General features: G+C 36.0%; 5 protein-coding genes and 1 pseudogene across 14 annotated transcripts; 2 read left to right on the forward strand and 4 right to left on the reverse strand.

Annotated features, from left to right (window-relative positions):
- The first annotated feature begins 757 nt into the window (after positions 1–757).
- LOC104752995 (16 kDa phloem protein 2) lies at positions 758–2,335 on the forward strand. The gene is made up of 5 exons (XM_010475258.3): positions 758–1,023; positions 1,436–1,501; positions 1,581–1,707; positions 1,800–1,914; positions 2,024–2,335. The coding sequence occupies exons 1-5, from the start codon at positions 957–959 to the stop codon at positions 2,090–2,092; spliced, it is 444 nt and encodes a 147-aa protein (XP_010473560.1). The 5' UTR covers positions 758–956; the 3' UTR covers positions 2,093–2,335.
- Positions 2,336–2,471: 136 nt separating this feature from the next.
- On the forward strand, positions 2,472–4,338 carry LOC104752996 (uncharacterized; annotated as a pseudogene). Its single transcript, XR_015583399.1, has 2 exons — positions 2,472–4,082; positions 4,213–4,338. The product of XR_015583399.1 is annotated as an uncharacterized LOC104752996 (transcript).
- Positions 4,339–8,282: 3,944 nt separating this feature from the next.
- Positions 8,283–11,250, reverse strand: LOC104752997 (uncharacterized). Of its 2 annotated transcripts, none has more exons than XM_010475259.3 (7): positions 10,822–11,250; positions 10,470–10,589; positions 10,252–10,365; positions 10,044–10,166; positions 9,697–9,786; positions 9,548–9,614; positions 8,283–9,456 (listed from the first exon to the last, which is right to left on the reverse strand). In XM_010475259.3, exons 1-7 carry the CDS (start codon positions 11,131–11,133, stop codon positions 8,381–8,383), a joined length of 1,902 nt encoding a protein of 633 aa, XP_010473561.2. In that variant the 5' UTR covers positions 11,134–11,250; the 3' UTR covers positions 8,283–8,380. The 2 variants fall into 2 exon arrangements, with proteins under 2 accessions (XP_010473561.2, XP_010473562.1); XM_010475260.3 differs by having other exon boundaries at positions 10,470–10,567; positions 10,822–11,059.
- An 834-nt stretch (positions 11,251–12,084) lies between these two features.
- LOC109129599 (CLAVATA3/ESR (CLE)-related protein 14) lies at positions 12,085–12,634 on the reverse strand. Its single transcript, XM_019238047.2, has one exon. It carries the CDS (start codon positions 12,573–12,575, stop codon positions 12,330–12,332), a length of 246 nt encoding a protein of 81 aa, XP_019093592.1. The 5' UTR covers positions 12,576–12,634; the 3' UTR covers positions 12,085–12,329.
- Positions 12,635–15,158: 2,524 nt separating this feature from the next.
- On the reverse strand, positions 15,159–18,547 carry LOC104752998 (putative DEAD-box ATP-dependent RNA helicase 48). Of its 4 annotated transcripts, none has more exons than XM_010475262.3 (10): positions 17,451–18,547; positions 17,254–17,360; positions 17,100–17,155; positions 16,789–17,016; positions 16,489–16,695; positions 16,315–16,401; positions 16,138–16,233; positions 15,840–16,055; positions 15,567–15,749; positions 15,159–15,486 (listed from the first exon to the last, which is right to left on the reverse strand). In XM_010475262.3, the coding sequence occupies exons 1-10, from the start codon at positions 18,443–18,445 to the stop codon at positions 15,256–15,258; spliced, it is 2,406 nt and encodes an 801-aa protein (XP_010473564.1). In that variant the 5' UTR covers positions 18,446–18,547; the 3' UTR covers positions 15,159–15,255. The 4 variants fall into 4 exon arrangements, with proteins under 4 accessions (XP_010473564.1, XP_010473563.1, XP_087349208.1 ...); XM_010475261.3 differs by having other exon boundaries at positions 17,100–17,158; positions 17,451–18,545; XM_087493082.1 differs by having other exon boundaries at positions 16,789–16,997; positions 17,451–18,502.
- Positions 18,548–18,651: 104 nt separating this feature from the next.
- Positions 18,652–21,133, reverse strand: LOC104753000 (tetraspanin-10). 5 transcript variants are annotated; one of them, XM_010475263.3, is made up of 11 exons: positions 20,695–21,133; positions 20,343–20,455; positions 20,193–20,247; positions 20,044–20,099; positions 19,896–19,943; positions 19,763–19,811; positions 19,596–19,679; positions 19,442–19,509; positions 19,214–19,339; positions 19,039–19,114; positions 18,652–18,928 (listed from the first exon to the last, which is right to left on the reverse strand). In XM_010475263.3, the coding sequence occupies exons 1-11, from the start codon at positions 20,746–20,748 to the stop codon at positions 18,863–18,865; spliced, it is 795 nt and encodes a 264-aa protein (XP_010473565.1). In that variant the 5' UTR covers positions 20,749–21,133; the 3' UTR covers positions 18,652–18,862. The 5 variants fall into 5 exon arrangements, 3 of the variants coding, with proteins under 3 accessions (XP_010473565.1, XP_010473566.1, XP_087349210.1); XM_010475264.3 differs by having other exon boundaries at positions 20,343–20,439; positions 20,695–21,005; XR_015585144.1 differs by lacking the exon at positions 19,763–19,811 and having other exon boundaries at positions 19,596–19,762; positions 20,695–21,053.
- Between the last annotated feature and the right edge of the window lie 178 nt (positions 21,134–21,311).

Here is a 21,311-nt window from a genome sequence, read left to right on the forward strand (position 1 = left end):
TTATTTATTTCATATTTTGGGGTAAAACAAAATATTGTATACATATCAAGAAAATGGCAAGTGTTAGATTAAACTAACCCGGTGGAAAAAGTGAACAAATAAAAGATTTTTTGTAGCTACAATTATTTTGAAGACTTTAATGAAAACATTGACTATTATAATATCATTATTATATTTTTAATTTCTTCTAATTAATACATTTACACATAATTTCTTTCTGAGAATATATTTTTAATTTTACTTTATATCCATTTATTCATATTAGAAAGAAATCAATCAATTTAAGAAAATTAAGAAATGAAAAAGAAAAAAACTAGTTGAACAATTTGTAAAGTTTTTTTTGTCATGTTTATTATTTTCATTGCAATAAAGGTAATGTCCCATTTTAAAAGATTATGTCATAATGATTAGATTAGCATAGCAGCAAAGTCATACTGCTTGTCCTGTATGAATAAAAATTTAATTCCATAGGATTTTTATTTATTTATTATTATATTGTGATTAACAGTATTAATCAAAAACATATAAATATTGCTAGAAGAGGAAAACAATCTTAATAAATCAATTAAAAGAGATTAACTTGTAATTTCCCATTAGTAAAGAAAATCACAATTCCTTAATGTCTGTAGTAGTAGACAAATAAGATAACAACATCTGTAAGACTGGTTAACAATGTCATAAATTTTGGAAAATATTCAAGTTTGACCCGAACTTAATCATCTAATTAATTTCAACAAAGCACAACTATTTTTCAATTACTCTAATTAAGGAAAAAAGAGCGTTAGTTACACGCTCCCACGGGCTACAGCCACGTTCTAAATTCCCAATATATATATATTCATATTGTCGTGGTGAAAACGATCTTATTACCAGTTACAAATCAAACAAAAGCTTCCTCGCATCTCTCTCTTGGGATCTGAATCTTCACAATTTCTCTGAGAAGAACAAAAAAAAAAATGCCTCATGGAACTCTTGAAGTCGTTCTTGTCAGCGCCAAAGGTCTCGAGGACGCTGATTTTTTGAGTAAGCCTCCTTTCGTCAAAATCTATTTTTTTTTTTTTTTTTTTTTTTCAGAAATTCTTAGAACCCTTTTGAGTTTTGTTTGATGGGTTTTGTCTCAATTGTGTTGAATCTGTCAATGTATACACGTACGTGTTTAAATGTTTCGTCTTTTGGATCAAAAGATTCACAATTTTGAATAGTGGTGCCAATCAGATTTTGCTGACTTGGAAAGATCTGTGTGTACAAACATGTGATCTTATTTTATGATTTAGGCTTTCGATTCATATTAATCTAAGATCCCTTTTGCTAATCCGGAATCATGTTATTCTAATGATCATCTAGTCTAATTGTTTGTAAATCTGGATTCGTTTCTTGTGTATATGTGAAATCGATTTGCTTAGTTGTTGACTTATATTGTTTGGTTTGTGAACAGATAACATGGATCCTTATGTGCAACTCACTTGTCGGACTCAAGATCAGAAGAGCAGTATTGCAACAGGTACGTTTTTCAATCAAGATCAATGGATCTTTGTGTGTTCCAAGAGTTGAGAAGAAAAAAAAATTGAATATTTTTGCAGGAATGGGGACAACTCCAGAATGGAACGAGACATTTATCTTCACTGTCTCTGAAGGAACAACAGAGTTAATAGCAAAAATCTTTGACAAAGATGTCGGCACAGAGGATGATGCGGTTGGTGAAGCAACGTAAGTTCCTCAAATTTTAGATTCTTTGTTTTGCTTGGTGTTTTCCTAATTACATAGATTTGTGAGAACATATATGTTTTGAGAAAATGCAGTATCCCATTGGAGCCAGTCTTCTTGGAAGGAGAGATCCCACCATCAGCATACAATGTGGTGAAAGATGAAGAGTTCAAAGGCGAGATTTGGGTCGCTCTCTCCTTCAAGCCCTCGGTATAAAAAACCATCTTTCGTCGTTCTTGATTTGGTTTTAAAATGTTAAGTAGTTGAATCTGAAGAGCAATATGTGTTCTTGACATCTTGTAATGGTTGTGTTTGTTAGGAAAACCGAAGCAGGGGTATTGAAGAGGAGTCCTATGGAGGTTGGAAAAACTCTGAAGCATCATACTAAGAGAAGAAGAAACCAATGTTGTGTGTGTTACTCCTGTTTTGATTTTTAATCTTGGGAAAATGATATATGTTGAGAGAGAGAGAGACATACTTCTCATTATTAATGTTCTTGTGTTGGGATTGTTTTTAATGATTCAAAAACTCCTTGGATTTTGATTCTTCTTGTTCTTGTCAAGTTGTCAAGCAAGAACTTGTTTTGTTTTGGTATGATGAAGTTCCTTTTTGTTTTGTTTTGTCGATAAAACTTGTTTTGGTATTGTTAAGTTTCTCGGGCTGTGGTTGTTTCCTGAGTCAACGATGGGTTTCATCTAAACCGGTCAACCTGAGTCAACGATGGGTTTCATCTAAACCGGTCAACGAACCAACCCAATTAAATTAAACCGGTGATTGTGCCAATTCCAATTGAAGCGAAGCGATCGAGATTCTTTCTAAGGACTCACACTATCTCACTCTCTCGTTAAGTAGGTCGATCGAGAAAGAACGAAGATCAGGCGAAACTAAAGATGTTGGCTAGGGTTTGTAGATCGGAATCTTCTTCGGCTACTGCAGGTGCTGCTGCTTCTGCTAGATGGTTCAGTACGAGATTGGGTAATCGACGCGTCCCGAAGAAAGGAATCAAGGTTGAAAAGGGTATGCCTTCTTTGTGCGGAGGAACATTCGAAGGAGAGAGCTTTGAAATTGAGAGGTGATTTTCATTATATCAAAAGCTTAGATGATGCCATTGATCCGTTCGCTTACATGGTTCGATCTGGTCCCTTGTATTCGGCAATTGATTTTTCAATAAACTGATGGGTGTCATCATCGTGAGGATGGAACGACCCGATGTTGCGATTTCTCTCTATCAGAAGATGGGAATGCGGCGGATTCCATTTGATATCTACAGCTTTTCTATTCTGATTAAATGTTTCTGCAGCTGTCATAAGTTGTCTTTTGCTTTGTCTACGTTTGGAAAGATCACTAAACTTGGCTTTCACCCCAATCTTGTTACGTTTAACACGCTGCTCCAGGGCTTATGTCTCGATGTTAGGATCTCTGAAGCCGTAGTTTTGTTTGATCATATGGCTGAAACGGGATGTACACCCGATGTCATAGCGTTCAACACACTCATGAACGGTCTTTGTGTGGAGGGTCGAATGCTCGAAGTAACGGCTCTGCTTGATCGGATGGTCATGAACCTGACGAGGTTACTTACGGAACAGTTGTAAACGGAATGTGTAAGATTGGTGACACTGAATCTGCTTAGGAATATGGAGCAAACCCACATCAAAGCTAATGCTGTAATCTATAATTCCATCATTGATCGTCTTTGCAAAGACGGGCACCACAACCATGCTCAAAATCTTTTCACTGAAATGCTTGAGAAAGGCATTTTTCCCAATGTTCTTACCTACAACTGTATGATCGATGCTTTTTGTAGTTCTGGTAGATGGAGTGATGCCGAAAGATTGCTGCGTGATATGATTGAAAGGCAAATCAATCCTGATGTTGTAACTTTCACTGCATTGATCAATGCATATGTCAAAGAAGGGAAGTTCACTGAGGCTGAAGAATTATATGAGGAGATGCTCCGTAGGGCTATAATTCCTAATGCAGTTCAATCATCGATGGGCTTTGCAAGCGTAACCGTCTCGATGATGCCAAGCGCATGTTTGATTTGATGGCAACCAAGGGATGCTCTCCGAACGTAGTCACTTATACGACCCTCATTAATTAATGGCTATTGTAAGGCTAAAAGGGTTGACGATGGAGTGGAGATTTTCTACTTGATGCATCGAAAAGGAATAGTTGCTAATACATTTACTTACAGCACTTTGATTCATGGGTTTTGTCAAATGGGTGATCTTAGTGGTGCCCTAAACATTTTCGAGGAAATGATTTCTAATGGTGTGGCTCCTAATGACATCACTTTCCATGGTATGCTGGCCTGCTTATGTCGTAAGAAGGAACAACGAAAGGCAGTGGCAATGTTGGTGGATCTGCAGCACGGTGTGGTATGTCCTCAACGAAAGGCAGTGGCTTTATTTTCCTTTTTCTACAGAGCTACTGAATTTAGAAGTCAAAAATTAAGATACACATTCCAAATTTACACTCTCTCATTAGTTTAGTGTGTTTGCTTTGCAGGATCATCAGTTGAAGGATGAATGAAAAAAAATGGAAGATTCAGTGTCATTTTGCTTCTTGCTTGATTGATTTCGATTCTGATGTTCCACTTACACTTGTTAATTTAAATCATTTGTCGTGTTTGTTTATGTTACCGTTGAAATGAGATATGTTATATGATGGTCAATTTTACAAAAAATAATATTGTTGGATACGCCTTCTAATCATTTGTTAACTTCAGCTTTATACTTTGTTCTGATGTCTCTGTTGAAGGTTGCTTCTTCCTTTCTTTAGGGCTGCTGCTGATCTAGTACGTGTCTCTTCGCAAACACATGTAGACTGGACTGGATTGAATGGTTGCAGCTTTGGACTATATACACAACAATACTGCATGCTTCACAACTTTTCTGGACAAGAATCTGAAACAGAGATCCCAAAGAACATGTGTGCTTAATGATTCAAGACTCTGCCTGGTATAGAGACTTTTGAGGGGGACTAACGAATGGTAAAACGTGTACTCATATAAGTGGAGTTATTAGTCTGGTTTGAGTCGTAGCTGACTCTGCAGCATGAAACAGAGCATAAAAGGAACTTGTGCAATCTAATCTGTTTTCAGATCTTCTGTGTTCGTGAGAGAGAGAGATAGCATGATGAGTGATTACTATCTAATGTCTGGTGTATCAGATGGAACTCAATTGCACAAATTGTGCAGGAAGAGACGTAGTCTGTTGGAAAAACAGATGGATTGCATTTCGATTGATCAAACCTGCCAAAAGGTTCCACAAGAAAAGGAAGAGAGAGTCATCAAAGTTTTAGTGGCCATGAGAACTGGAAATCCTCAAAAGGTAGCAGCTGTAACATATAGTTGTTTTCTGTATCAGGGAGATCGATGGTCAGCTGTATCAGCTAGAACATCAGACAGTTGCTTTCTTCCTCTCGATTCCTGATTCTCGTTTATCTCGATTCTCTCGAATTTTCTCCATTTCAATCAGTGATGCAGAAACCAAGTAAAAGGATGTTGGTAAGAAGCTTGGTGTCGGCAGCACGTTAGAGATGAGTCGCAGCTTTAGAGATTATCAGTACATTTACCTGAAGTTCATTCCCTTTGGGAACAGCTGCTGAAGTTTTTTAGATTCAAACAATGTTCACTCAATCTGTGCCAAAACAAGAAGTGAACAATGGTTTGTGATTTTGTGGATCATCTGTCTTTGCTTCACCAGGAATGTGATTCTGAGATCGTCATGGTGCTTTCATGCTAGTAGCCTAGTACACAGTTGAAAACTTCACTTCGGTTAAGTGACCCTGTAGAAAGACATCCGACGAAGAGTCCAGCCATGGTATAGAGTAAGACTCAAAGACGAATAGTGATAGGCTTAACCACAGGGCGCTATCAAAAGACTCTCTCCCAGGCCGCTGATGGGCAACGAGGCGAGCCTTGTACCGCTCAACACTGCCATCAGGAGCGGCGTAACGGGGGTTGTCAGCGTAGCAGCTGGTGCTCTAATCTGAGCTGAGAAATAGGAACGCACTTTTACTTTATTTATTTATTTATTTACGCCACAACAGGGCTTGTTGAATGGCAGGCTTGACTAGCAATGGAAAGGAGATGGCTCATCCATCTCAGATGATCCTCAATCAAAGACTCCTTCTAGTGGTTCGCTTAAAAGATCTGTACTAAAAACATCCCTCCCTACCGAGAAATCACAAAAAAAGTTTGTGTAAATTTCCACACGCACATGAAAATTTATGATTCTGTTTGTTTTTGGTTAATTTACAAAGAAGGGAAATACCAAAACTCTTGAGTAAGAAAGGGCGGTCATGGGAAGTAGAAAGTAGAAACACACAAAACTCTAAAAAGCACACAAACTGCGCGCTGAGGCAATCAAGAGTAGTCGCAGGGAATAAACACATATACTGTAAAGCACATCGGAAAGTGTATGAGGCTTTTACAAGCCTGACTAACCAAGCTCACACTGAAAAGTTTCTTACCAAACAAAGGCACAAATCACAAAATAAAATATAAATAAGAAAAGATAATTGGCCTCCAATTTTCTCGCAATCCTTTGCATTCCAGTAGTGATCATGTATAGAATCCTAAAACAATAATATTTAGAGGAAAAAATATTGGTGAAACACGTCCTATGAATATATAACCAGGAAAAGATAGACAAATTGGATGAGGAGGAGCAGATTAAATACCTTTCCAATGCATGAAGATGAGAAACGTTGCTTAGTGGCTTCATACTCCCATTCAATATCTTCTATCCATACCTTGGGTGAATGCTTTATGACCAGCCCTTCCAAGTCTGCAACACTCTTCGAATTTAATGGAAGCTTTTTCAGCTTTGGACACCAACGAATGGACAACTTTGTTAGGAAAGGAAACTCGAGAGCACTTTCGCATATGGTTTGCAGGTTGTGTACGAAGTGCAATTTCAGCTCTAGGCGACTGATTGTTTCCATAGTTCTCACATTACACACCATACTAGTCTTAGTAACTACATTTTTCTTGTTAAAACAAATGGAGAAGTTTTTCTTCTTGGTCCAAACAATGAACTCTTTAACCTTAAATATGGATTTAGGCTACAAAAAAAAAGTCACTTTGACTCATAATATGTGCGCAAGAATCTTTTGTATATTCAGTGATGAAGTCAATCTTACACTGTAATTATTCACACATGCTTTTATATACATCATAAGTATCCTCAACTATCTATTTTAAAATTTTGAAATCTTTTGGTTTACAATAACAACATAGATTTTATATATTTTGGTCTAAATAACATCATAAACCAAAGAAACACACATTGTTTGAGTTTGATAAAAAGAAACTAGAGCTTGTAAAAATCCATAATATAATATGTGTGACTTGATATATATTTACTTAACATGAGTTTAATTTTCAAACTCATAAATATGTTAACAAGAAATCATATTGACGAGACTGCATAAAACTAAGAAGCATATTACATCTGATCAAATATTTTCCAAACAATATTGCATTAACATGATATTGCATTTATGTCATATTTGATTCATTTTAATTTAAGATAGAAAGAAAATAGTGGGCAGACAACAAGCAAAACATTAGCAAAATATAAGCAGAACATATGTAGAAAACTAATTGGATTTATTTTTACGTATGTGTATTGTTGTAATCAGTCATTTTTATTAATATTTGACATCGTAACCAATAAATAAAAATGAAAAATAATTGCAACTAACTAATTTTTAGATTATAAAACACATACGTGAAAAAAGTTGTAACAGATCTTCAATAGAAAGACATGTAAACACAATTCAATTTATTAGGCTTTCACCGGATTGCAAATATATGATACATATATATATATATATATATTGTGAAAAGTACATATTTTCTTTTTCATTAGTAATTGATTAGATAATAACCCACGCGCAAAAAATTAAATTCCGATTTCGTTTCCTAGTTATATATATGTAATATGTTGTCAGCATCTTATATAGTATTATTATATATGGTTTGTGTTGAGTTAATGTATGATACTAATATATAAAGTACTATTAATATGATGGAATATGATACATATTAGAAAAATAATTTTAGGCTTTAGCACAATGTAAATTAAAATTATACAAATTATAAATGTTTTTATCGGTCCAGGTCCGATTTAAGATACAATCTAGTGTTTGTTAATTTTGATGTGGCATTTTAGTATTTACATTTTAAAAAGTAATTAGTTTGTAATCCTATAAATAATTCTAAATGAGTAAGATTATCTCATCTGAGTTTTGGATTGGATTCAGTTCTTATAGTTCGGAATTCAGATTATTCAGTAAAAAGAACTATCTAACAAAGTAAACTCATATCTATAATAATTCGGTTTGGTTCGGAATCACTCATTCAGTCATTTGTGAGTTTCTTTGGAATAACATGTAATAGTATGTATTTTGTCCGTATAAATTTACTATTGTACCTTTACGATTTGTTTTTAAAATGTGATCTTCATGCTGAACAGATGCATTACTAAAGTAACTAATAAAAGAAAACCCAATGATTTTGTTTTGAACTTTTGATCTATATTTGGCTCTTGTTAAAGGTATGCACATAATTGGAGTAAAATAACTTAAAGAGTAAATATATGGCATATTAAGGTTTCTTACAAAAGGTCTTTAAACAGCTTAAGCTTTGTCAAGTCTCAGTGTCTCTTTAGTTTCCTGCGACTATTTGTAGTATACTAGTACCTATGGAACTGCAACTATGTAAGCTTGAATTTTCGACCTGTACACATGGAGGATCAGGAGACTTCTTTTTCTTGGATGCAGGTTCTTCATTCAGTGAGATTTGGATGTTGGAGAAGTTAGGCAATCCGAAATCAGGTAACGGTAAGTTCCCTTCAGCACTTCCTGGAGCTGCAAACTGTTGCTCCAAGTGCCTGCGGATTACCGAGTCATCCTCTACTTGAAATGATCTTGTGAGTGGTTCAAATGGGAAGTTTGGGCATGGCTCAGGCCAAACATCAGGTTTTTTGGCCATGTTTACACTCGAACTTCCCTTCTTGCCATGCGGTTTGCTTGGTGGTGTTTTGCCTCTCTGAAGTTTTTTGGTTGGTGCTTCAATGCCTTTCTTCTTGATGTTCTTAGATGAACATGTTTCCGTATTCTTCTTCCTCTTTTTAGAGCCACTGATGTTCTTTTCTTGCAGGATTGAACCAAGCTCAACGGTGTTGCTAAGATCTTCTACAGATGATCTAGCATTAGAATCGTCAAAAACAAGTACAGAATGTGAAGGGGTTTCTCTGTATGGAAAGAAGACCGATCTTCTCCACTCATTAACAGGTTCTTCCCACGCAGCTTGAGCATTCAGAATCTCTTCACCCTTATCTCCTGATTTCTCCACAGCTTGAGCTTTAAGAGGCTCTTCACTTGTATCTCCTGGATCATGCGCAGCTTGAGCTTTAAGAGCCTCTTCGCTTGTATCTCCTTGTTCATGCGCAGCTTGAGCTTGAAGAGGCTCTTCACTTGTATCTCCTGATTCCTGAGTCACTTCAACAACCTTTGATGAGTCACATATGTGAATCAAGTCACTCTCTAGGTCAATGATCTCAATGTTTCTTGTTCTTATTCCTTCGGTCCCACTTTTATTCTCTACCAAACTATCACTTGCAGGTTCACAGTCCAGGTTGATTTCAACAGTTAATGATCCAGTCTCTCCCACACCATTTTCTTCTTTCGAGGTTTCAGCTTCTGGAAGTTTGGTGTCACTGTCACTACTCATATCCTCATCTGCACAAACAAAAACTATCTGAATCTGTTTTCACTAACCAACAAACATCTCTGTATTATTATTACTCTTTGGTTCGTTTTCTCTACTTACCTTCAAACACACACTGCGTTTTTGCTCGAGACTCAAATTTATGCATTCTTTCTGGCTGTGACCGTAGCTACCAATAAAATAAAACACAAAACTCCCATCAATACATGTTCGAGAAGAAACATAACAAACCTGAGAACAAATTCACTTACAGGAATAGAAGATATGTTGGAGCAATTCTCCACATTTTCGACATATTCACCCTCTGACAAATCTTCTTCATCCTCATCAATTACATACGTCTTGTAAAACATTGAAAAAACAAATGTATCAAACCAGCTACTACAACTTTCAGATCTAACAAATTTTTCTTCTATTATAAAATGCTTCATTAAGTTTCCAATAATACGAGATTGTTTCTTAATTACAATCTAAGATAACCAAGGTTTAACCATAAACAAATAGAAGGATTAAACCAAGTGATTAAACCGATATATATAATCTGATAACAACCTCTATTGTAAGATTCTAAAATTCAGAAAAAAATAATGCATCTTACAATTTCATTACACCCGGTTTCGTATTCTTCACCTGATGAATCTTCAGATACCACAGTGTTCTCATCCAATGGCACTGTCTCCTTTGAATGGGTTTTAAAATCATTTGGTGCATTCACATTCATCTACACACACGCACACAAAAAAAAAGAACAAATCGGTCACTCTCAGTAACAAACTAATGCACAAAATGATTAATCTCAGTTATACCTCCTTGTATGGGACTCCACCAACAGAACCACCAATCCTCCACTCAGCTTGCCTTTCATCCCGAAGCCACCAAGGCCTTTCCATTGCGGTCTCTATGTCTTGCAAGGCTTTTAACTGAAACAAGAGAAAAAGAAACATTATATAAACGCACCAAAGAACTTGTAAGTGTGTGTACTCAAGAACATGAATCTTTGGGGTAAAGAACTCATCATACATACAGTTGCTTTCTTCTTCTCGATTCCGGATTCTCGTTTCTCTCGAATCTTCTCCATTTGAATGTAATCAAGAACTTGATCCTTGGTAGACAACTTTTTCCCTGTTCTCAGTTGCGTGTAAGTCTACAAAATCAATTGTATAAAAATTGCCATCACCATGCATACAAACCAATTACATCTACAATTAAAGGTGGAATTTTTCCTAAATTTTCTCAATTAAAGATTGGGTCTTTACTCAATCTAATGAAGAAATTTCCACAAAATTTCTCAAATTGGTGTTGAATGTTTCGTAAATTTACAAAATTTGAGATGGGTTTTTTCAAATTTAGAGACTAAAGAGTACTAAGCAGTGTACCTTAGTATGGCGACCGCGTCTTAGAACTGTAGAGTGAACAATCCAACCGACGGGAAGCCAATCCGGCGTTACGTCCGCCGTAATTGTTTGTGGAAGCTGACGTAACATTCTCCGGTAAGAAGTTTCGGTCGTCTGAACAGAGATTTTTTTTCCTTTCCGGTGATCAGGTTTTGTCACTGTGTGTGTCTCTGAGAACGACAGAAGAAACAAACTCAAGAAGTGATAAAATATTGTCGACGGGACACGTGTTAGCCACGTGTCGGTTATATCTGAAAAGCTTTGCATGTTAGTCCTTATAGAAGATTTTATCATCGATATTAACACCAAAGTTTCGGTTTAAACTATCAAGGTCACACAATATTAGCCATAGAACTGAGATAATTTTCTTATTGACTAACAAGAAATAAAACATGAAAATTATCAATGGTTATTTGGTATGAAAAGCATTGTTAGCTTGTTAAGTTGATTTTTTTTTTAATATTCTTGTTTATGTTTTTTTTTTTTAACTGATTGCATCAGTTGAATATTTTTGTAAACTATCTTCTAAGTTAATAAAAAAAGTTCTTTCCAAAGAAACATAAACATAATAATTGTCAAAATTGTTTATCTTCTTACTGATTATGATTGCGCTGATCTTTGTTTGAACTCTTTCACACTTGAGCTTTTCTTGAAAGATAAATATAATGAAAATTCTGATTTTAGTCAATTTTGTGTGGAGATGTGTTTATATTAAAACTTTTAAGTAGTATTCTTTTTATAAAAGAGGGGGTCAAACGCATTGCCGTGCCGTGACTTGCCTACTCATAATTATTGTCACTTAATTTCTTATTGTAAAATGAGAATTGTTTTACAAGATACATAGATCTTGACTTATTTTATCGTTTGTTTGTTCAATGGATGACTTATTTATTGTTTTGCTTATTGGGAGCACTCATTGTTTTGCTTATACGATTGTTGACCTCAATTTATTTGAAATAAAAGAAAAGTTCAATTACGTAATATATTGGAGCTTTGGAAGCATATTCCAAATTTAATGCGTCTTATTTATAATAATAGATTTCGTCCGTATAGTAATAGACTTCATTGCAACAAACGAACCAAAAAAAAAAAAAAAACTGTAGTAACATGGCAGAATGTTATAGTAATTGAGTAAAACCCAAAATCTTTTAACTAATTAACAACAAATATATATAACACAACAAATGTTATCGATCGCGGCTTTATTTCAAATCAATCTATAACAATAGAACCATTTGATACATATTTTAATTTCAAGATCGTATTAAATAAATGTAATTAAATATGAAAGAAAGACAAAAGTTACAGAAGTCTCTGTACGTATATGATATCTATGATACATTTGTATCTACAAAATAAAGAAACTAAAAGAACTTAAATAAGAGAATTTGGTGGTACAAGGGGGAAACAAATCTAAAATATAAAACCCTAAACAATTTGAATATAGTATAATGGCGACAAAATTGTAACTACAACAAAATAGATATATATCATTTGTTGTGAAGCGGGTTAGGACCGTCGGGAACTAATCTGGCCGAAGCTCCGTAGATCCGATCATACTTCTCGGCGGTACTCACGTCCGATAACATTCTTTCGCCGTCAAAACTTAATCGCTGGAACTCCTCCGTAGCCGTCATGCTAGGCGGGAGCTTGCGGCCGGCGGAAGTGGAAATAAGCCCGGAGAAAAGGAAGATCATGACGATTAGAAACGATAACCTCTGGCTACAAAATTTCATTTTTAGTTTTCTCTCCGTTATAGAGTTTTTTTGGTTTCTTGAAAAGTCTTGTGTTGATGTCGATGAGTTTAGCAGGCTTAAGATTTATATTAATTACAGGATCGTGACATGGACTTGTAAGCGAAGGAAACAAACTAAATTCCTCTCAAGTCAATTAAATATAGTTAATTTTTATATCCTACGTAAAGACGAACCTAACCTCTCCTTTGACTCTCTATAAGAAAGTTCAAACGTATTATATATACAATTGTTAAAAAAAATTCTATGTGGGGGTTTTAAGTGATTAATAACATTTTTTAGGTGAGGTGTTTTTGAGTTTTCATTTCGTAAATCAAACTTCAACAATTGTAATGAGTTTGATATTTCCTCTTTACTGTAGAGCCTCACCGTCATCGTGGTGCACGTTTTGTCGTTTGGTAAAATTCCGATACAGTCATACAGAAGTCTTGACGTTTTCACAAATGGGAACTCGATTCAAGGGTAGTATTGTAATCCCGATCGGGTGGAGTGCTCGCGTGGGTCTCTCCGACCCGTCGATTCCTTGATCACACACCGTTGACCTTGGAATAATATACTCCTCCAAATAATTATATGTTTATTATTATTTTTGGTTTGGCTCCTGCAAATAAATTATTTATCTTGACATATATTTTTTTACGCGTTAACATATTATATACTAATAATTTTTTCTTATAAGTTATAGACAATTGTTAATTTGTTAGATTTCACCAACCAAACCAAACCAATATGTATATGTTTTATATAAGTAAAAAGTCAGCCATATATATTCTAATTTAATCGGACCTATATTAATACACAGTATTTTGCAAGAGAATACTATACACAAGTGTTTATATATGTATTGATAATGTCAAGCTCATTTTTCCTAATATTTTCTTACCATGCAAACAATGGGAAACCTGATATAAGAAAATTATCTCAGAATGTGTATATATAGTTCTTGTTTTGTAAAATAAAAATAAAAGAGAAACGGATACATGGAGTGTAATATAAAACAAATGCGAGATTTAACATATATATATACTTCAAAGTGGGTTTCTTAGAATTTGTAACATATAAGTAAGCCCTTTTGGATCAGGACACGTCAAGGATATCTGACGTTGGTCATGCATGCGCCAACGATTACGACTCTTTGATCAGTTTTATAATAAATTGAACAGCTCATCGAATATGTCATATGTGATATACGTTAACGCAAGGCAGCGGTCTAATGTTTTGACAAATAAATGCCTATCTAAATAGTAACCATATAGTAGTACTTTCGTAAGATTATGAATTATATATGATAATAAAGATAAAATAACTGTATGCGTTATTGTGGCCGCGCGATAGGGTTATTTCTGACCTATCCTACTTGACGCTAGCTTCTACATGGTTCCATTGATTCGAGCAATGTCAGATCAAACACCATTGGTGTGCTTCCAATCAAACTATACAAACCAAAATCGAATCCTACATTATCAAACTTTTTTAACAAAATCTAATTAAGCCTTAGTAATCAATTATCAAACTTTTTATCACAATAACTCTTTTAGAGAGAATCAGGGGTTTCCCAGAATTAAAAAAAAAAAAAAAACCTGATGAACCGTTAGACGAAGACGAAACGGAGTAGCTCACGGTGGATTCCAACAGAAGAGAGCGATCCAAAGGGTAAGAAGAAAAGATGGATCGTACAAGAGTCCTCGCTCGCTTCCTGCTTGTCACACATTACTACGTACGCCTTTGATCGAGTCGAATGAGAGATTATGATATGCGATCCCACCCAACATATATAGCCGCCATAAGCTCGCTCTGCTCCCATGATGATTTGAATTTGATGGCCTTTCAAAAGATGAAGAAGAAAAAAGAGGAAACTGAAACTGTTACTGTTTAGTCCATCACAACGGTCACATAAATAAGGATATATTTTTGTATTTAATTCCTAAATCTTGTTTATATCACCACAACGATAACAAAATATTACTAACTTTTTACAAACCTTCCATCTTTTTTTTTTTTTTTTTTTTTGCTCACGTGATTAGCTAATCCTTCTTAAGGTGCTGCTACGAAAGGCCCATAAGAGAGCTGTTCGATCCATCATCCATTACGATGTGTTTGTTTATTAATTAAGTTGAAGAATTATCAACTCATTGCCTTAAGTCTTGTCTGGTGGATATGGGAGTTGAAGCTCCGCAAAAAGTATGCTAACCACAAGGTCCACAACAGAGCATCATGGCTAGCTGGCTTGGAAAACAAGAAAGGTCAAGATATCATCTCTAAAAAAAAAACAAAAAAACAAAAAAACAAAAAATATCATCTCTAAGGAAACCAAAAAGCTACGATGAAAAAAGATTATGACATCTCTTTGCCTATGAATGGAGAAGAATACGACACTACAACAATATATAATGACGATGGAGATGTTTATTCACTGCCTCTCTCCCAGAGAGGTTTGGTAACTCAAAAATCCTTCGTTGCTTTGACATCTCTCATGATATAGATTAATGATTTTTTGATTTTTTTTTTGACAATATTGATTAGTAAGTTTAGCTCAACAAATAACAAAATTATTTAAATATGATGTTGATTTAACTCTTGAAACTAACATTACTTGATCATAAATGTGTTGATACATTTCTCTTTTCACGAGGATACATCTAAATTACCAACCCGGGTCAGTTTATTTTCGGATTGGAATACCAGTAATACCTTTGAGACCCATCTTAACCGCGGTTCTTCGAAACAAAGCAGGAGGTTTCTCTAAACCGATAGAATGGCAAAACCGGTTAGCTAACTCGGCTAGCGTGGTTTTGTCTCTACCAGTTTCTCGAACCGAGTTGTAATAACCGAGCCAAGCATGGTACGCTGCTTCTTTAATACTTGTATCAATCTTGGCCATTGACTGATCAACCTGGTCACAAAACAATGTCAGTTGGCAATAAAAACCAAAAACTTTGGTTATGGGTATATTACACTAAATTTCACACACACCTGATGTTTAACTCTTGAATCAAGATCCGGAACCGGAATCCGTTCAAGAGGCAAATCTCTGAGCTCATCAAGAAAATATCTCTCCCATGGCGCAATCAAAAGCAAACCTTCGCCTCCTTTGCCTTCTCTTCCGGTTCTACCAAGCCGATGTATATATTGTTCTCTATCACTTGGTATACCGACCTATCAACAACATAATACCAAGTCCAATCCGTCAAATATTTATAAAAGGGTTGTCCTTGGCATGAAAAATGTTTGCTTTTTGTGCTTTACCTGTATAACCAAAGTAACATCAGGATAGTTCATTCCACGAGCAGATACATCAGATGTGACAAGGATCAGTCTATTCGATTCCTTGAACTCGTCTGATACACGTGTTCTATGGAGCTGAGCTTTTCTAGCATGAATCTCCCTAACGTTCAATTTCATTTCCCGGAGCAGAGTGTACATCAGTGATGTTACCATACCAGTTGAGCAGAAGACTATTATCTGAAATTGGGTAGTTACGAGAATTATAAAGATAAAAGAGAGATGAAAAACGCTTATATATTCACCACAAGGTTTGTTTTACCTTATAATCAGACGTGTAGCTGATGTGTTCTTTTAGTAGATGAGGTACTAAGTGGAAATGAGATTCGTGTGGAGCAACAATAACAGATTGCTTCACCTGAAACCAAAGCAAGAAAATTCACTAACCAGATTCAAGTAACAAGCTTTTGAGACAAAAAGAAGAGCTTAAGTTTTTAACCTTATCATGAGTTTCTACACAACCAAGACCGATTGTGTCTATATAAGAGTGATCCCTTTTCAAAACAAGCTGCGAGACTCGACGGACCTGATTTAAATTAACTGTAAGCCATGTTCTCGCAATGGATTTTGTCATAAAGGTAAAAAAAGAAGTGAAGATATATAGCAACTGTACCTCTTTTGGGATGGTTGCAGAAAAGAGAAGAGATTGTCTTTGACGAGGCAAACAATCTATGATTTTTTCGACATCTCTCCTAAATCCTAAGTCTAGCAAAAGATCAGCCTCGTCAACTATAAACAATTTAAGAGCCATCAAACGTGATGTTAAGCCAGACTTATTCTCTATATGATCCAAGAGTCTTCCCGGAGTTGCAATTAGTATCTGTAATAAAGTGTGGAAAGAAAAGAAGGTTTTAACACAACAACTGAAATTGTAAGCAATTCCAGTAACACAAAGAACAACGGTTGGTCAAACCTGGCATGGCTCGGATTCTAGTCGTTGCTGATCAAGTTTGAAGCGGGTACCTCCAGTTAGAGTCTGAACACCGATACCGTCGTGGTATTTGAGAAGAGCCTTGCCCTCTGCAGCAATCTGGCTCGCAAGTTCTCTTGTGGGACAGAGGATAAGAGCAAATATCGGAGGAACTTTGTGAACACTTTTACCGTTGTTCATCGCTTTCAGAACTGTTTCAATTGCAGGAAGCTGTTTTTCAATTTTAACAGCGTTATCTAAAGAAACAACAAGAGCTAAGGCCAGTGATATTGGAGTAAGGGATTGTAAAATACCAAAAAGGCCATGCTTTTTCCCGTCCCGGTTTTGGCTTTGACTAACGCATCTTTACCTGCTTTAACATAAAGGATACTCCTTTGTCAAATGCCAAAGCACATCACAGCAATCAGAAAAGAACAGGGAAAAGAAACCAACTAGAAGGATACATACCATCGAGGCACTCAGAGAGAGTGGCATATTGAACTCTAGTCATATTAAAAATGCCAGAGGCAGAAAGCGCCTTTAAAGTCAAAGGAGATATACTAGACTCATCAAATCTGCAACCAATATACAGAAGAAGTAAAAACTCATCAAAATCCAAACTTGAACAAATTCAAAAGCCTTATTAGACAAGGGGTTTAAAATACCTTTTCCCACTGTAAATCGAGTCATGAGGCTCTCGGTTCTCCTCCATTACATTATCCACAGATCTTCTTTTACTGAGATCTTCTCTGACTGTATTAATATCTAACGGAGGATACAGCTCTTCGTCCGTGACATTACGGTTCACTCTTTTCGTCAGTTTGACATCGTGGTTTCCTAACGACGCACTGCTTCCTGTCTTCCTCAAATCCATCCAACCTATCATCTTTCCCTCTTCACCTTCTTCATCAGAATCCTCTTCAGTTGAACTATCATTCTTCCTAAACTTTCTCCGACCAAACAAACCTTTGTTCCTTATAACTCCTTCAACACTCCGCGAGCTCTTCACTTTCTCCTTAGTACCCGCAAATTTAGGAGAAAAAGGACTCAAAGTATCTAACTTTTTAGCATCAAAGTCATCTCCTTCATCACAAGAACTCTCATTTCTCTTAAACCTACCTCTACTCGTACTCGAAAAGCCTCTCCTACTACTATTACTACCCATTGAAACAAACTTCCTCACATCAATTGGCGAATTAAAATTAGAATCAATCGAATTCGAACCTGTTCCTCCATTATCCCTACGAGACAATCTCGACGACCCTTCTTCTTCCGATTTCTTAATCGGCCCATCATCTTCGTTCCACAAATCCTCTGCTCCAGCTTTTATAAACCGATCAGCCAAGGTTTTGATATGCTCTTTCGGACTCATCGGTCCGTGACTCTGCTTCGATTTCGCCGTTTTCTCGCCGGAATCTTGATTACCCCACATTTTAGCTCGGATCTCGGTCCGAATCCGAGCTTCGTAAAGCTGCTTCTCTTGATCCAAGAGCTTGTTCTCTTTCTCTCTAGCTTTCTTCTCGTGCATTCGTTTCCATTGCCACTTGTTGAGTCCTCCAGGGAAGGTTCTCGGACCACCACCCATGTTTCGGGTGACGATTCGGTTCCATAAGGAACCTGTCAAGGATCCAGAACGTTCCCGGAGAATTAACGAGTACATTTTCCGATGACTCTTTTTGCAGACGAAATGAGAATTATATTTTCCCCCTGAGGTTTTAGGGTTTAAGGCAGTAATCGAAAGATGGATATATCCGGTCTGATGTTTACAAAATCTCGGTTTTGAATTGAAACCGGTTATTAAACCAAATTTTAACTCCGGCATGGTTTTCTTAGTTATGTCTGTTTGATGAAATGAAGTTTGTTGTATGGTGGTGTAAAATTCTCATCACATTTGCTCTGTTTTGAATAATTTCTTCTGTTTCTACAACTCATGTGGATTACAGAGTAAAAAAGATTGAGAGAGAAGTTGTTGTTGCTCTTGTGTCTCTCTTGGAAGCATACACCAACATAAGAACTGCAACTTGGGGAGAATGAATCCGGTGAAGAATGTTTTTAACCTTGGCCGGGCTTCGATTTTCTAAGGTTTGGATCGGTAACTAGCAGCATTCCTTCTAGCGCAGCATCCCACAAAGTAAACCATTGACTGTTGTTGTGTGTTTCAATCAAACAAAGAAAGACAAATAGTTTCAGTTCTCATAAGAACAGTTCTAAGATTTACAAAAGTGTTTCTGTATCTGTTAATAAAGATCTTACCAAGACAACAAACAGAACAACATTGAAGATCGCCACAAGTCGCCACTCGGTTTTCATGTACTGAGCTACTCCAGCTCTGCGGTTATTAGAAGAATAATTATTAGTCTCATATGAAAATGAATGACACAATTGTAACAAAAGAGCTTTTAAGGGGGGTAAAAGTTGATAGCTCTACTTGCAAGAATCACAATTGTAGCACTTGATGGTCCTCAAATTCTTGTAAAGCTTACAATCTTTGTTAGAACTTATCGAATGAAAGCTCAAGTCATAGTAGGAAGCATTCACCGCAGGGTAACCACACCTTTGCAATAGAATGAAACATTGAGACAAGTTAAATATATTGCAGTGAATTCAACATAAATAAAGCATCAACAAAATAACAAGAAGGGGCATATATATATACTCAGATGGTGGTCGACAACAGCCAGCTTCTATCGGGGTCAATTCTGCGGATTTGAATTGTTTGATAGTCTGAAACAACAACAAAAATCTAGAACATTTTAAAGATTATCCGGGTCAGTAATATAAGGCATTTTGTTGGTGGAAAGGTACTAGACCTTATATCTCTTGGAAAGCTTCCTACATTGCTCTGATTTAACAAGACAACTCTTTAGTCTTTTCCAGTTATTGGTATTGTTAAGCTGAAACATCGACTAGAGTTAGACGGAAAAAGAAGTAAACATTCTTGTTTGAATGATACTTTCTTGCCACAATGTATGTATACCTGTTTCAGAAACCATGAGCTGTAATCATTTAGCTTATACTCCTTGTACCTAATTTAGAGACAGAAAGATTTTTAAGATTTTTATAAATTGGAATAGGTAATGTGACCATAGAGGAATAGAGTGTACACTTACCTTAAACCAGGGTTAATATGCCCGGACCCATTGTTTGTTACAATGAACCTGTAAAACCCCACAAATGAGAACAATGAATGAGAATTTTTCAAAGAGATCTTCAATGATCTGAGCTTTCTTGAATAACCTTTAGGACAATGAGACTTACGCTAATACGGTAAAGACAAGAATGGCGATCAAAACGATCAAGAGCACAACAAGATACTATAAAGGAGGAATCATCCATGTCAAGGAAGATACAAATCAAAGTTTTCCACCAAAAGAAACAGAAAACAGAACATGGTAAGTGAAGGATACAATCCAAAGAAGCGCTACACTTCTCTTGCACGCGCCAAGAAACCCGATTATGGATCTGGAAAAATACCCATCAGATCATAGACAATTCATAAACAATAAGCAAAGAACCATTCTTGTGTGGAGTCAACTTTGAAAGTGGTGTAAACTCACATCAAGAAGATGAAACCACCAAGAGCTATGACTGGAAATGTAAGTGACCTTCTGCATCCATCATTATGTGTACTCATCCACACCCCAAATATTATCACTGCCACAGCCAATAGCTTCACCAGAAGATGTAATACACACAGAAATTACTATATAAAGTTACAGAGACGGCAACATTAAAAGGTCTTAGCTTTCACATTTTCATATCTCAATCAGTATAATTTCACTAAGAATCTTCACTAGACAGAGCCATAACCAAATCCTGAATCTAATTCGAGAAACCAAATCCATTGAACAGAACCAAAAGGACGATCATAATTAAGTGAAGAGCAAGAAGAAAGAGATTTAAGCTCACCATTGTAAGAAGATTGACCCATCTGATAACGAAAGTGCTTGTGCCCATACCCATGTTTTCAAGATTCTTGCTTATGAAAATACCCCTCCAAAAAGACACAAATTGAAAGAGAAAGATGAAAACTTTGGTTCAGGGTTCTCTGCTTAAGATTGAAAGAGAAAAAAATGGGTCAGTGAGGAGAATTTAAACTTCTCATGGGGTCTTCTAATCAAAAAGAAGAAGAAGAAGAAGAACTGAAGAACGAAAATGACTTGAGGGTACTTTCGTCAGTATAAGAAAAAAACAGCTCATGCTTAGTTTCAGTTATCGATGGATGGGGTTTAAGAACAGACACGACACGACATAGGAATAAGAACAACAAATAAGCGAGAGAGGTCAATGTACAAACGTATACGTTTGACTCGTGCCAAATCCTAAGAGCGATGCGATTTGGTGTTTCAGTCTTTTCATAAAGTTATACTATTGGTTCTTTAACCTGTTGCAATTTTGAAATTAGCATGCGTATAACCTTTTTTTGTAGAGCATAGATGCATTTGTCTGTTTGACCAGAAACCAAATATTTATTTGTCTTCCAAAAAATTATAGTTAGGTTATTTAATTTTAGGATTAGTTTATAA

The sequence above is a fragment of the Camelina sativa genome, chromosome 16 (assembly GCF_030686135.1).
Source record: "Camelina sativa cultivar CO46 ecotype springtype chromosome 16, ASM3068613v1".
Lineage (NCBI taxonomy): Eukaryota > Viridiplantae > Streptophyta > Magnoliopsida > Brassicales > Brassicaceae > Camelina > Camelina sativa.